At 38.6% G+C, this 13,051-nt stretch overlaps 1 protein-coding gene across 6 annotated transcripts in view; it reads left to right on the top strand.

Moving 5' to 3' along the window:
- The window catches only part of NELL1 (neural EGFL like 1), a 936,371-nt gene that overhangs the window by 172,890 nt on the left and 750,430 nt on the right, over positions 1-13,051 (top strand). For all 6 annotated transcript variants that reach the window (XM_035266029.3, XM_035266032.3, XM_035266031.3 and 3 more), the window contains one exon: positions 11,232-11,402. In XM_035266029.3, the coding sequence (XP_035121920.3) occupies positions 11,232-11,402 (171 nt within the window). The remainder of the gene's footprint in view (positions 1-11,231; positions 11,403-13,051) is intronic.

Consider the following 13,051-nt stretch of genomic DNA (forward strand, 5'->3'; position numbering starts at 1 on the left):
GTTGATAAAGTTGTTTACCTGAGGGTATTGGTTAATAATATTAAAGCCACTAGACATGTATACAGAAAGTGAATAGTTAAGTAAATGGATGATAGATCATGGGAGATTACAGATAAGCATGGGACAGAGACTAGAATTATATATGTGATAATGGATTAGAGTTTAAGACATCAGTATGAATTCATGTTTAGCTTAGTTTAGGTATAAATGGATACATACAGAAATATTTATAGATATATGTATATATACTGATTGTTATACACACACGTATTTCTTTGCTCTGTTGGCTGAGAGAGTCCAGAAGCAACAATACCTTAGTAGCAATGAGCACACATAGTGGCCAAATCTTGATTTCTGATACCATTCTCCAAAGGAACAAGGTTTCCTTGGAGAAATGGTTGATTTTAGGATTGGATCAGGAAATATACAAGATGAGCCTTGAGCATCTTGTAGTATTAGAAAGTAAGGGAATTCTCAAAATAAAATAAAACAAGAAACACAATAATGGGAGTAAGTCAAAGAAGCCAAGTGAAAACCTCTAGCAGCTAAAGCTGGAACAATTTGAGCAACAAAATAAACAGTGTTAGATTATACCCCAAAATAAAAAAATATTAGCCTATGAATCTACACTGATATAATAAATATTTCAATAAATAAATAAATGAGAATAGATAAATCTTCCATGCAGTACAATTCTAAATAATTTATATCAATATTCCACCCAAAAGGAGGTGGAACATAACTCCCCACTCCTTAAGTGTGAGTTGCTAGAGTGTCTTCCTTTCAAAGAAGACAGTATGAAACTGGGAGGGGAAAGAGTATTTTTATAATGGAGAAAACTGACAAACACTTAGTCAGGGAGATTAACCGTAACAGTAACATCAATATTGATGTCATGTAGTAGAATGCATTCTTGATTTGATGCTATGAGAATTGCACATTACTTCTATGGTATTCCTCCCCAAAAGTCACAACCCTAGTATAATTATGAGGAAAATTAGATAAATCCCAAATGGCAGAACTTTTACCAAATACCTGGCAGTACATTTCAAAACTGTCAAGGTCATAGAAAAACAAGGAAAGTCTGAACTGGCACAGCTATAAGGAGCCCCAGGAGACATGACAAACAAATCTACTGAAGTATCCTAGATAAGAATATGAAACAAAAAAGATATTAGGTTAAAAACTAAGAAAATCTGAATAAAATATAGACTTAGCTAATAAAAATATATTAATATTTGTTCATTAATAAGGCAAGCTGGGTGTGGGATATATGGAAACTCAACTTTTGTAATCTACAAATATAAAACTATTCTAAAAGAGTTTATCATGAAAAACTTTGTAAGAATACATGGGACACAAACACTAGTTGCCTATGAGGGTTGTTGGATACTGGGAAGACCTGGTACAGGGTGGAGGGAAATTTTTCACTGAGTACCTTTATAGATACATCAGTTTATTTTTGAACAATAGAAATAAACAAATTTAGAAAACTGAAGACTATATTTCTTGTTTTGGAACAATAATCTTTCTTCTTTAAGCATTTTAGATAAAATTGACAAAGAAGTATAGAAAGTACTACATATGGCTGGGTGTGGTGGCTCACACCTGTAATCCTAGCACTTTGGTAGGCCGAGGTGGGTTGATCATAAGGTCAGGAGTTTGAGACCAGTCTTACCAACATGGTGAAACTCTGTCTCTACTAAAAATACAAAAATTAGCTGGGCATGGTGGTGGGCACCTGTAGTTCCAGACAGTAAGGAGGCTGAGGCAGGAGAATCACTTGAATCTGGGAAGCATACATTGCAGTGAGCCGAGATTGCACCACTGCATTCCAGCCTGGGCAACAGAGCAAGACTCCATCTCAGAAAAACAGCAAGTGCTACATATGTTTGGTCATTAGTACGATTAGCATTGCCACTACAACTACAGCCATCATGATACATTTAGTGCCTATTTTCTAAATCTTGATATTAATAAACATCTTAATTTGAGTTCCTGGATATCCAAAGCCATACCTTAGTCTTAAGATGCAGTTGTGTGATTCTAAGCTTAGTGCCTTTGGCTTGGTTGCTTAATAAATATTTTTATTTGGCTTTATTTGCAGGCCTTGGCAATCAAAACCAAATGATTCATCTTCCCTTGTCCTGGTAAATTAGCTGATTGGGTGTTTTTATTTTAAATATATTCTGCCATTAATTTTTTTTTTATCTTCACTTTCCTGAAGTTTCATGTCTTTTTCCTGGTTCTCTGGGGAAGTTAGAAGCCAGCCTTTGCTTTATTAAAATACAGCATGGCTAATACCATGTGGATTTGTAAAGGTGTAATAGAACAGTTTTGAATGGGCATAAAGAGCCCGAGTTTTACATTTCATTTAACAGTGAGTGTTTTATTTTCAATAAGAAAGGCACTTTGTAATTGCTGTCACAATTAATCTCTTGCTATATGTTTGCTAAGAGGATTGAGTGCGGAACTAATATGTGACCTTACAACTATAAGTAAAATCACCAGGTCTAGTCTAAACAAGAGAACGGGGAAGGCAGAAAAACACTTCTTTCTGAGAAAAGGCGGAATTCGTATGCTTTCAGCAGCACCACACCTTTGTGAGGCTGTTTATTTCCATGTATATAGAAAGAGATAAAGAAGGGAAATCATAATCTATATTGGATACTAGGCATTTTGTAAGGCAATTTACAAACGTATGTGAAGTAGATGTTTATTTTCTACTAGATGAAGAAAAGAAGGCTTACAGAAATGGCTCATACATGGACTGAATGGCAGAAGGGAGGGATTGATCACAAGATGTCTGAGATTTGAAGCCTCTTTATATATTTTTTTCTGGTATACATTCTTTTTCCATATTGCTCTGAATAAAGTAAACAGAAGTTGAGAGTACCAGATTTTGTCTAGGAAAATCAGGACTTTTCTTTAGTTCAGTCAAATAGCTCTGTAGCCTTAAAGGGCACATGGACCTGGAACCCAAAGATATCCGATTCATGAAAGAACCACCAAGGGGGCCACTTCCATTTGTGTAAGCAAAAAGCTTGAGACCAAAATGTTTGTGTTTGATACAAGAAAAATAATAGATTAATGAGAAAGGTATTAGAGTAGTCCTAAGGTATTTATTTTTTAAAGTAGCCTCTGAAATCCATGTATTTTAAAAGATATAATGGTTTATTTATATTAAATTACATTTTTGGTAGAATTCCATTTTTATAAGTTAAAAGAAATGCATTGTTATATATCTTAGCAGAAAATCAACATTTTGATATTTGGTCATCTGGCCAACGACCCAGGCATTTAGTAAAAACATACTTCTTATTGTTTTAATTTTTAAAGGGATAATAAAAATCTGTATACCTGAAGTTGGAGTGTTCCAGTTTCTATTGATGTATAAAAAAACTACTCCAAAACTTATGCTCACAGCTTCCTTGGATCAGGAATTTGGACAGAGCTGAGAAGAGATGGTTCTACCCCTTTTGTGGCTTCAGTGGGAAGAGTGGACAACTGGGCAGGTCAGCTTGAGGTGTTTTCAGTCACAAAGTTGATGTTTATAATGGCTGTTGTCTGGGATCCCAGTTGGGCTTGTCAACTAGAGCACCTACATCACCTACATGCTGCCTCCCCAGTATGGTCCGGACTTCCTCACAGCAAGGTAGCCTTAGGGTAACTGGACTTCTTAAAAGGTGACTCAGGGCTTAAAGCATGAGTGTTTTCTGGTAAACAAGATAGAAACTGAATTTATACATTTATGGGAGTCATCAAGCATTACTTTTGCCTTCAAAGTACTTACAAGTCCATCCAGGTTCAAGGGGAGGAGACAGTTCCCACTTCTCAAGGGATGGAATGTGAAGTTCACCTTGCAGATGAGTATGCAAGATGGGAGATGTGGCTATCTTTGGAAAATACAATTTGCTCAGCAGAATATTAAGCCATATAATTCAGTTTATCTGTGATACACAGGACAGGAGATGACTGTGTTCATGCCTACTGCCATTTCTTTGTACTTATACTTATAGCAATAACTTGTTCCCATTGTTACTTTTCAGCTTTTTTCTTTTTGCCTTTCTTCAGTTTCAGGTTTCTGTACCTCTCTTTACTGAGTCAAAGTAGAGTAGTAATCTCTAAATCTCATTGGTTATTATCAGGAAAAGTTTATTTTTGTTTACATCCCAGTTGAATGTTAATCTGTGTGAGGAAAGGTATCTCTGCTCCATGAAGTCATTTATAGACCCAGACTTTTTCCACCATATGGTGCCACCACCCAAGAAAGCCTCAGAATTCTCCATTGGACCTTTGCAACTAGCATGGATAAGGCACATCCTCTGTTAACTGTTTTGGCCTGGACATAATACACAGCACTTCTCATGTTTTTTTTTTCTTTTTTTTTGTGACAGCTACTCATATGGTCCCTCCTAGATTCAAGGGAACTGGGGAATATAGTATGTGCCCGGTTCCCAGGGGCAGGGTGCACATCTGCTGCATTCATCTCTCCTTCCCCTCTCCTCCAGGCTGATTAGGAGTCTGGACGCTGAATGTTGACAGAATGTTAAGGATGGAATGAAACTAATTGACCAACCATTAGCATAAGAATTACAGGAATTTAGACCTGAGCTGGACTTTAAAAATTATTTAGTTTAATATTTTAAAACTATTATTAATAACTTAAAACTATTGAGCCAGAAGAATGAAATCTTATGGGAAACTCCAATTTATGTAATAGATGACAGTGAAGTTGCTCTGGCTAAAAAAGGTTATAGGCCTCGTCTTTTCCCTCTGCCATAGACTCTAAGGCCCTTTTGAGGAATTCTAGGGCTCTGTGGATCAGATATAATTACTTTTTTAAGGCACGTAAAAAATTGAGGGACAGAGGGACAGGGACATGATATGCCAAAAATTACATGGTTTGTCTATGGTAGATTTAAGTTTGCAACTCAAGCCTCAGTAGTCCCACTACTATTTACTTAAAAATGGTGCTACTGCCTCTTTTTCAGGGCACATAGTTATTGAAACCCCTGGCATAAGGTGGGCACGGTATACCTGCCTTGTGTTGTTGGCTTCATCTCTTTATTAACTAAGCAGTGGCCATAGTGCCAGGAAAGAGACAAGAACTTCAGCATGGGCCAGGTGCGGTGGCTCATGACTGTAAACCCAGCACTTTGGGAGGCTGAGACGGTGGATCAGTTGAGGTCAGGAGTTCAAGAAAAGCCAGGCCAACATGGCGAAACGCTGTCTCTACTGAAAATACAAAAATTAACAGGGTGTGTTGGTGGGTGCCTGTAATCCCAGCTACTCAGGAGGCTGAGCCAGAAGAATGGCTTAAATATGGGAGGCAGAGGTTGCAATGAGCCAAGATGATGGCACTGCACGCCAACCTGGGCATCAGAGGTAAACTCTGTCTTAAAAAAAAAAAAAAGTTTCAGCATGAACAACTGTAGCATTTCTTTCCATAGTGATAAGATTAGCATAAAGAATGAGGACTGGCACCTGGGTCTGCAATAGCATGACTTGGCAGCATGGGGCATCATGAGAACCAGGGATGAAGGCTGCCTGAGCACTTGAGCTGTTTTATCCTCTGACCTTGATGTGATTATGCCACTCTACCCATAGAGGAATACAGTGTGGTGGAACTAAGCAAACCTGGATTTGAATCTTGGGAGTTATATGGCTGCAGACAAGGCACTTTATCATTTTGAATCTCAGTTTTCACACTTATGATAATAAGTAACATTTAAGATTGTTGGCAGAATTGCAGATAATATATTTAAAACACCTAACAGCAGAAAGTAATGGGATGTTGCCACTGAGTACAGCCACTTTGGTGTCTGTCTACCAGACTCAGGTTCAAGTCACGGCCCCACCTCCTATAGTGGTCTGAGCTTCACATCTTGAATTTCATTTATGTTAAATGAGGTAGTGATTAAAAATATGAACTTGAGTTGCTGCATAAAGCATGAGGCCTGGAACTAGACTGCTTTTGTTTAAATCCTGGATCTGTTCTTATCTACCCGTACAAACTTGGGCAAGTTATTTGTTATTTTTGTGCCTTTGTTTCTTTTTTTATAAAATAGGGATGATAATAGTTGGGTATTTTTAAGGTTGTTATGAGGATTGCATGAATAAATATTTGCAGACTAGTGCCTGGCCCATAGTCAGTACTATAGAAATATTTGTTAAAACAAGTAAAAGATCTTATAGGCTTGTGGTAGGAATTATTTTGACATGAAATATACAGATGTAAAGGCAGTTCTCCTAGTAATGATTAGTACTCAATAATTATTAGCTATTATTATATACATAATGTTAGCTGTATTGTTTTTGTTATCACTGTTATTATTACTGACCATAAAAATCGAGTTACCCTTTTTTTTTTGAGATGGAGTCTTACTCTTGTTGCCCAGGCTGGAGTGCACTGGCGTGATCTTGCCTCACTGCAACCTTCACCTCCTGTATTGAAGTGATTCTCCTACCTCAGCCTCCTAAGTAGCTGGGATTATAGGCATGGGCCACCACTCCTGGCTATTTTTTTTTTTGTATTTTTAATAGAGACAGGGTTTTGTCATGTTGGCCAGGCTGGTCTCAAACGCCTGACCTCAGGTGATCCACTCACCTCAGCCTCCCAAAGTACTGGGATTACATGCGTGAGCCACCACGCTCAGCCAAGTTACCATTTATTCTGGTCCTACAAAATCATAGGCACTATGCTGGGACACTTATTTTTTTTTAATTATCTTTAGGATTTTTCAGGATTTGTGGAAATGATCCACCCAGGTACTCTCTCTCTCTCTATGTGGTGGCTTGTTCCTTTTATAGAAAGTAGCTGGATGCCTGCCTGGGTTTCTCTCTATCTGGAGAGTCCTGCTAGGGGTATACACTGGGAAAGAGTGTCATCTTATTTTCCAAACCTATTTTGCTTTGACCTCCCCACCCAGACTCCTAGGAAGCAATGGTTTATTCAGGGCCACAGAAAAATCACTGTTGGAATGTAGGCAGGTATTGCACTAACTCTGGAGCTCTTTGGTGTGTGATATATTTCTTAAAATAGCTAGCATATATCCTTGTAGAATAACTGGAAAAGAGACATTTTCTAAGAAATGTTTTACCTTAACTTGTGAATTAGTGCTGGATACCATCTAACTTTTACTGTTTTTACAATATTTTATATACATATACATATATATATATATATTTAAATATATATAATCTCAAAATAGGATACCCCTGCTATCAATTTTGGGGAAAATGATAAAAATTTTAAAAATAACTTGATTGATCTTTACCTATATTTTTAGAATTATTGTTCCTGAATTTATTTCCAGATATACTAAGGAATTCAGATAGTCTTATGAAATTTGACTTCAGTTCATGGTAATACTGATTGTACCTAATACTCAAGGGTGGACCTTTGGGGATTATGCATGTTGATTCTGGGTGGGGTCTACCTTGCACTTGAGCAAAGACCTGGGCTTTAAAAATTTGGTTAAGTATTGCACGTGCCTGTAGTCTCAGCTACTTGGGAGGCTGAGGCAGGAGAATTGCTTTAACCTGGGAGGCAGAGGTTGCAGTAAGCCGAGATCGCACCATTGCACTCCAGCCTGGCGCCTGGAGACAGAGCAAGACTCTGTCTCAAAAAAAAAAAAAAAAAAAAAAATTGGCTAAGTAAATACAGGTTGGAAAAGACTTGCCTTCATAACATTTTGTGTGAAGGGTCTTGGGGTATTAGTTTATGGGAAGGTCAGTGTAAGCATAGTTGTGCACAGCCCAGAGCAAAGCAGGTGATAGTGGCACTGTACTTCACATTAGAATACGTCTATACAAGTGCCTTTATTCCTGGATGCTGTATTTAAGTGGAAAATTGATTTATTTGACCATGCATAGAGCATGGTGGCCAACATGGGGAAGGCTGGAAAGAGGAAGAAGGCAGAATACTTGTTTAGGAGGGGCTCGTAGTTTAGATGGAGATGGGAGTATAAAGAAAGGAGACAGGGATGATTGGTTTGAAAAAGAAAGAAAGAAGAAGAACTATCATTGCTGTTTTCAAATATTTGCAGGATAAGCAGACTTTCCTGGGAGCAAAGGCAGTTTGTTGGAACAACACACTTGGCTGAGGTCCAAGGCTAAGAGCTTACAAAATCTTTGGCTTACAAACTCTGGCTTATAGCTTCGTCATTTGTACAGCTGCCCTCCCTACCGACTCTTGAGAAGACCCCAGTACACCTTAGTCCTGAAGAGTGAGGACTAGTGAGGGGTAGATTTCTCACTAGATACCACCTATGATCACTTCCAGTGTCCTCCTTCTACCTGCCAGCACCACGTGGTTCCTATCCACTTGCTTGTAGCATCAAACGTCTGCTCCCCTTATCATGACCACCTGGCCAGGAAGTAAGGCAACACCTGGCATACTACTATAGTGCTTCTTAAACATAGATGTTAATGAGCATGAATCATCTGAGAGTTTTATTGAAATGCAGATTCTGCTGTAGTAGACCTTGGGGTTATCCCAATAATCTGAATTTCCACAGGTGATGCGGCTATTGGTGGTCTATAGGCCACACTGAGTCACAGGGTTCTACTACAGAACATGAGTCTTCCCTCCAGGCTACAGCCAAATCCCATCAGGCCAAATGACTTTCTGCTCGGAGTTGACTCATCTTTATTTGTAGAGGATTACTGCCTGGAAATATTGCCTCATTTTCCTCCCAGCCCTCATGAAAGAATTTTATCCAGATGTCGCTTAGCCATCCAGTGTTTTTATTATCCCTAAGGCCGCTTCAGCAGTTATCTGACATGTTTTTTTCAAAAATATATCATCTTGATTTTTATCCAAGTTGCGTGAGATGCAGCACTTTTTGAATATGTGCAGGATGCAGCCAGAAACTTTAGTCTAAGATGCAAGTATCATTTGCCTGACACTAGGACAGACTTCTTTTCTCATAACTATATATTTGTGATTACCCCCAGGTAGCCACTGACTCTATGCTTTATAAAGTGATATTTAGAGACCTGTTTATAATACATTGAACACTTGCTCAATGCGGCCACAACCCCAAGAATAATGATGAAATCTGGTTAAATGTATTTGCCTCCCTGTTTAATGATTCCATCAGGTGACTTCTATGAGTATTTCTAATTGTCATTGATTTAAGCCCTTTCAAGATCATGTCCCTTCCCCCAGTAGTTGCTTATTGGTCAAAATAAAGTAGTTGAGAGATTTCTCATGAAGTGTGAATCCTGGTAAGATCTCAAATACAAGTTCATGCTGCGTTTCTATACAGGTACTGAATGGTCTTCGGCAAGATACTTAATATCTTTGATCATCTCTAAAACAGGGACAATGATATCTACCTTAAATAAAAAGATAATATCTGTGAAAGCACTTGCCATATTCCTGGCACATGGAAATCATTTATTAAATTAATTTTATTGCCTCCTCATTTGTTCCTTTTAGGACACTTTCTACCTTTTCTTGGGGGGAGGGACATATTTTACTTCCTTCTTCGCTAGTCACAAAGCACCTTCAGAAATGGGATATATATTTTAAACCCCTTTTTAGCTTTTCATTATGTGTTCAGTAAAGACATGTTGAATGAATTAATGAATGGCCAATAGTCTGTAATGTCTTCTTGACCTTTAAGTTCTCTGTTTGATTCTTTAATGTTTTAACTACATAGAAATAATTGGAAAATTCCATTAAAATTAATGCCTTCTTTGTTTAAAGCATTTCCTTTTGTGTAGTCTTATAAAGTACAAATTACATAAATTATTACTAATAAGTATGAACCTGGGTCCTGAAGCTGGCCACTGTGGTAAAAATAGCCTCTTTTAGTTTATGACCTTGGGCATGCTTCTTTGTACTGGTGCAAATGAGGTAGGTCAGAGGCTGGTCTTGACTGTGCTTGCCTTTCACTGTTTACTTTGGAAAGATCTCTTGTGAAACATGAGCAAGAAATAGGTATTTGTTCTTTGGCATGAGTTTTGGGATTCAGGCACAATAGAGGCTGAGTTTTATGATATATTCATTTTGGTTCTCATAGAAGATACATTTTGTCTTTTAGATTAAATACAGTCTGGCTAGTGGGGTTAGCCAGCTCAGTGGATTAGAATAGAAGCAGCAGGTCCTTCCAAATCTAGGGATTAAGCCTAGTTACTTGTCTAGGCAAATTGCTCTGGAGTTGCCTGTGTGAATGAGTTGTTGGAGTTATCCATGGGGACTAGCAGTGCCCGATGAGGCTCCCCTCATGACTGTCATCACGCCTCTGGGACGGGCAACAAACTGGCAGAAAGTGAGCACACTGTCAAATTTAGTTTGAAGTTTAAATCTGGCTTGTGTATGTTTAATCCTTAATCTCAGTTTTTAAGTTTTCTAAAAAGGATGATAATACCAGTCTTATAGGTTTTTTGAATGATAAATTAGTACATGTGAAATACCTAGTGCAAGCCCTGGAGGAGAGATCAGGCCCAATGTTGATGACAGTGACACATTTCAGAAGAGAGGCATAGGAAATAAAATAGTTCTGGTACCCGGGAAAGTACCAGCCCTGTTGTGTGCCTGAGGAGTGTCCCAAAGTTGCTTATGGCATTTTATGACTGAAGTGCAGACCACAGTGGTAAAGCTAAGAATTTCTTATGGGTCTGAAAAACAGGATAATAATTTTGGAAAAGGAAAAACTCAATTTCATATTTTATTCTCCAATAATTTGAAATACTGATTCTTATGTGACTGGCTTCAACCTTTTCTCTCCTACTTATGATCTAGGAATTGGTATTCAATTATATCTTTTTGTTTAGGGAGAAAATTTCAATCCCTATGTCCAACATGACTTCTATTTCCCTTTAATTCTTGAAAAAGTAAAGATAATAGTTCTAAAAATAACCATTAATAGATCCATTCTACATGAATGGCCTTTTTTAGACGATGGAAAGAGGGTTCTGATTTGTAGTTTTAAGTATTTAAGAAACACTGCACTGAGTGTTGCTAATTAGCTGTGGCTTGTTACCTCACAGTGGATCAATTGATCTCTATTTCAGAGGCTCAGAATGTCACCATGAGGGCTCTCAGACAATAGATCCTTTGGGTTCCATACCGTGAATTGATTTCAGGACTTAGCTCTTTGTGTCATGTTTAGCTAACTTTAGATTTTAAGAGATCTGGTAGTAAGGGCTTGAGGGATTGATGATGGCTGTGATATACAGAACTAAAGTGAAACAAATGTCTGTTCCTTTATATACAGCTATTTTGAACTGGAGAGCAGCGGCCTGAGGGATGAGATTCGGTATCACTATATGCACAATGGGAAGCCAAGGACAGAAGCACTTCCGTACCGGATGGCAGATGGACGATGGCACAAGGTTGCACTGTCAGTTAGTGCCTCTCATCTCCTGCTTCATGTTGACTGTAACAGGTATTTCTTTGTCTTTGATCATTGCTAATTCTGCCCTTGAAATCAAGCAATGGAAAGGGGAAAAAAATATCAAATTCCTTCAAGAGTCGCCAGGAAACAAACACCAAGGGACTCTAATCATAATTTAACCTACCAAATGGGACATTAGGCATGCTGAAATGACCAACTCTAATATGATAAGAAAACAGTTCATTAAGATGAAAATGTATCCCGTGATTGGGAGCAAATGTACAAAAGGTTGATTGCAGACTGGGGAATAGTAAGTGCACCTCAGTGTGCTCCAGGCACTGGCTGGAATTCCATGGAGCTGTGAGCACAGTTAACAGTGATATATTGTTGTCGAGTTCGTTCCACTTGGAAGCGAATAAGCTCAGCTACCTTAGAATGAATCTGAGAAGGCTGTGCTACTGAAGCAGCTGATTCTGTTTCACTTCATCAAGCATACCTTTGCTTAAATATCTTTTCCAAATGGAGGCTTCTTAAAGAGGCTGTTCTTTGAGCCTTTTGGAATTGATGCCGTCTATTTTCTTCAGAGGAATGAGCCTTCCAGCTTGTCAGGGGATGGTGGGACTATTTATGAGGTCTGGGGGTTTCACAGGAGGTTTAGGGTTGGTTGGGATGGAAATGTTGTCTCCTATGGCTGTCACTGGAGCTGAGCTTAATGAAAGTTGAAGAACGAGAAAGAACATTGGTTTCTATTGGATTATTTATGGCTGGACAGCTGGATAATGGTGTTCAAGGGAAAAGTTTTGATCTCTCCAGAACCCACTAAAAATCCTTATGAATAGTGACCTGAGTCCAATTACAGAGACTTTTTTTTTTTTGCATTCTGAGCAGTGCCCATGTATTATTGATTCTCATTAATGATGCCATCCAAGTTAAAATGACTTTTCAGCCACACAAGGCTTGCTCCCTTGAGCTCAGAATAAAGAACAGGCATATTGGGGATAGCCTTCCTTTCAAAAACCATCAAGAGGAGAGATATTCCAAGGTCAGTCAGCTTTACAGCACATTTCTCATAAGGAGATGTTTAAATGTGCTTGTCACTCTGGCTCTGCAGTCTCTTTTAGAAGACTTGGAAGGGCAGGAAACTAGTGTCAGGCTCAAGGGGAGGTTTGCCATCTTGAGGTGAGTCTTGGTCCATTTTGATGTGACATATTTCAGGTGCTTTTTACACTTCTGAAGAATTGTGGTTTCCACCAGATGTAATAGGTATGTCTGGACAGAGTTTTCATAGAAATCACTAGCTCCTTTGTACCCTGCAGACTGGGGCTGGGCAGCCTGGTTAAAGCCAATGCTTAGCTGCTGCATCCATTTTCACTTTCAAGAGCTCATTGGCCCCTTCAGTTCCCTAGAATTAAAGTGGCCTGTCAGGTCACACTCCTATGACCCACTGTGACCTACCACCCACATGCTGTCCAAATAGGATTGCAGAGGAAGAGCACTGTTTGTCCTCCTAAGCCACAGGATAGAAAGAGGCCGCAGAACCCTGGTTTAGTAATTTCCAACTTAATAGTCCTGGAGATACTGCTGTTTTCTTGCTATGCAGTTTTTTGTTTCTTCCTTCCAAAAGTTTTACTGTTTCCTGACATTCTTCTCTCTTGAGAAATTCTTAGGTGGTGCTTGGCCTTTAGTGCTCAGTCCACATT

Source organism: Callithrix jacchus, chromosome 10 (genome assembly GCF_049354715.1).
Source record: "Callithrix jacchus isolate 240 chromosome 10, calJac240_pri, whole genome shotgun sequence".
Lineage (NCBI taxonomy): Eukaryota > Metazoa > Chordata > Mammalia > Primates > Cebidae > Callithrix > Callithrix jacchus.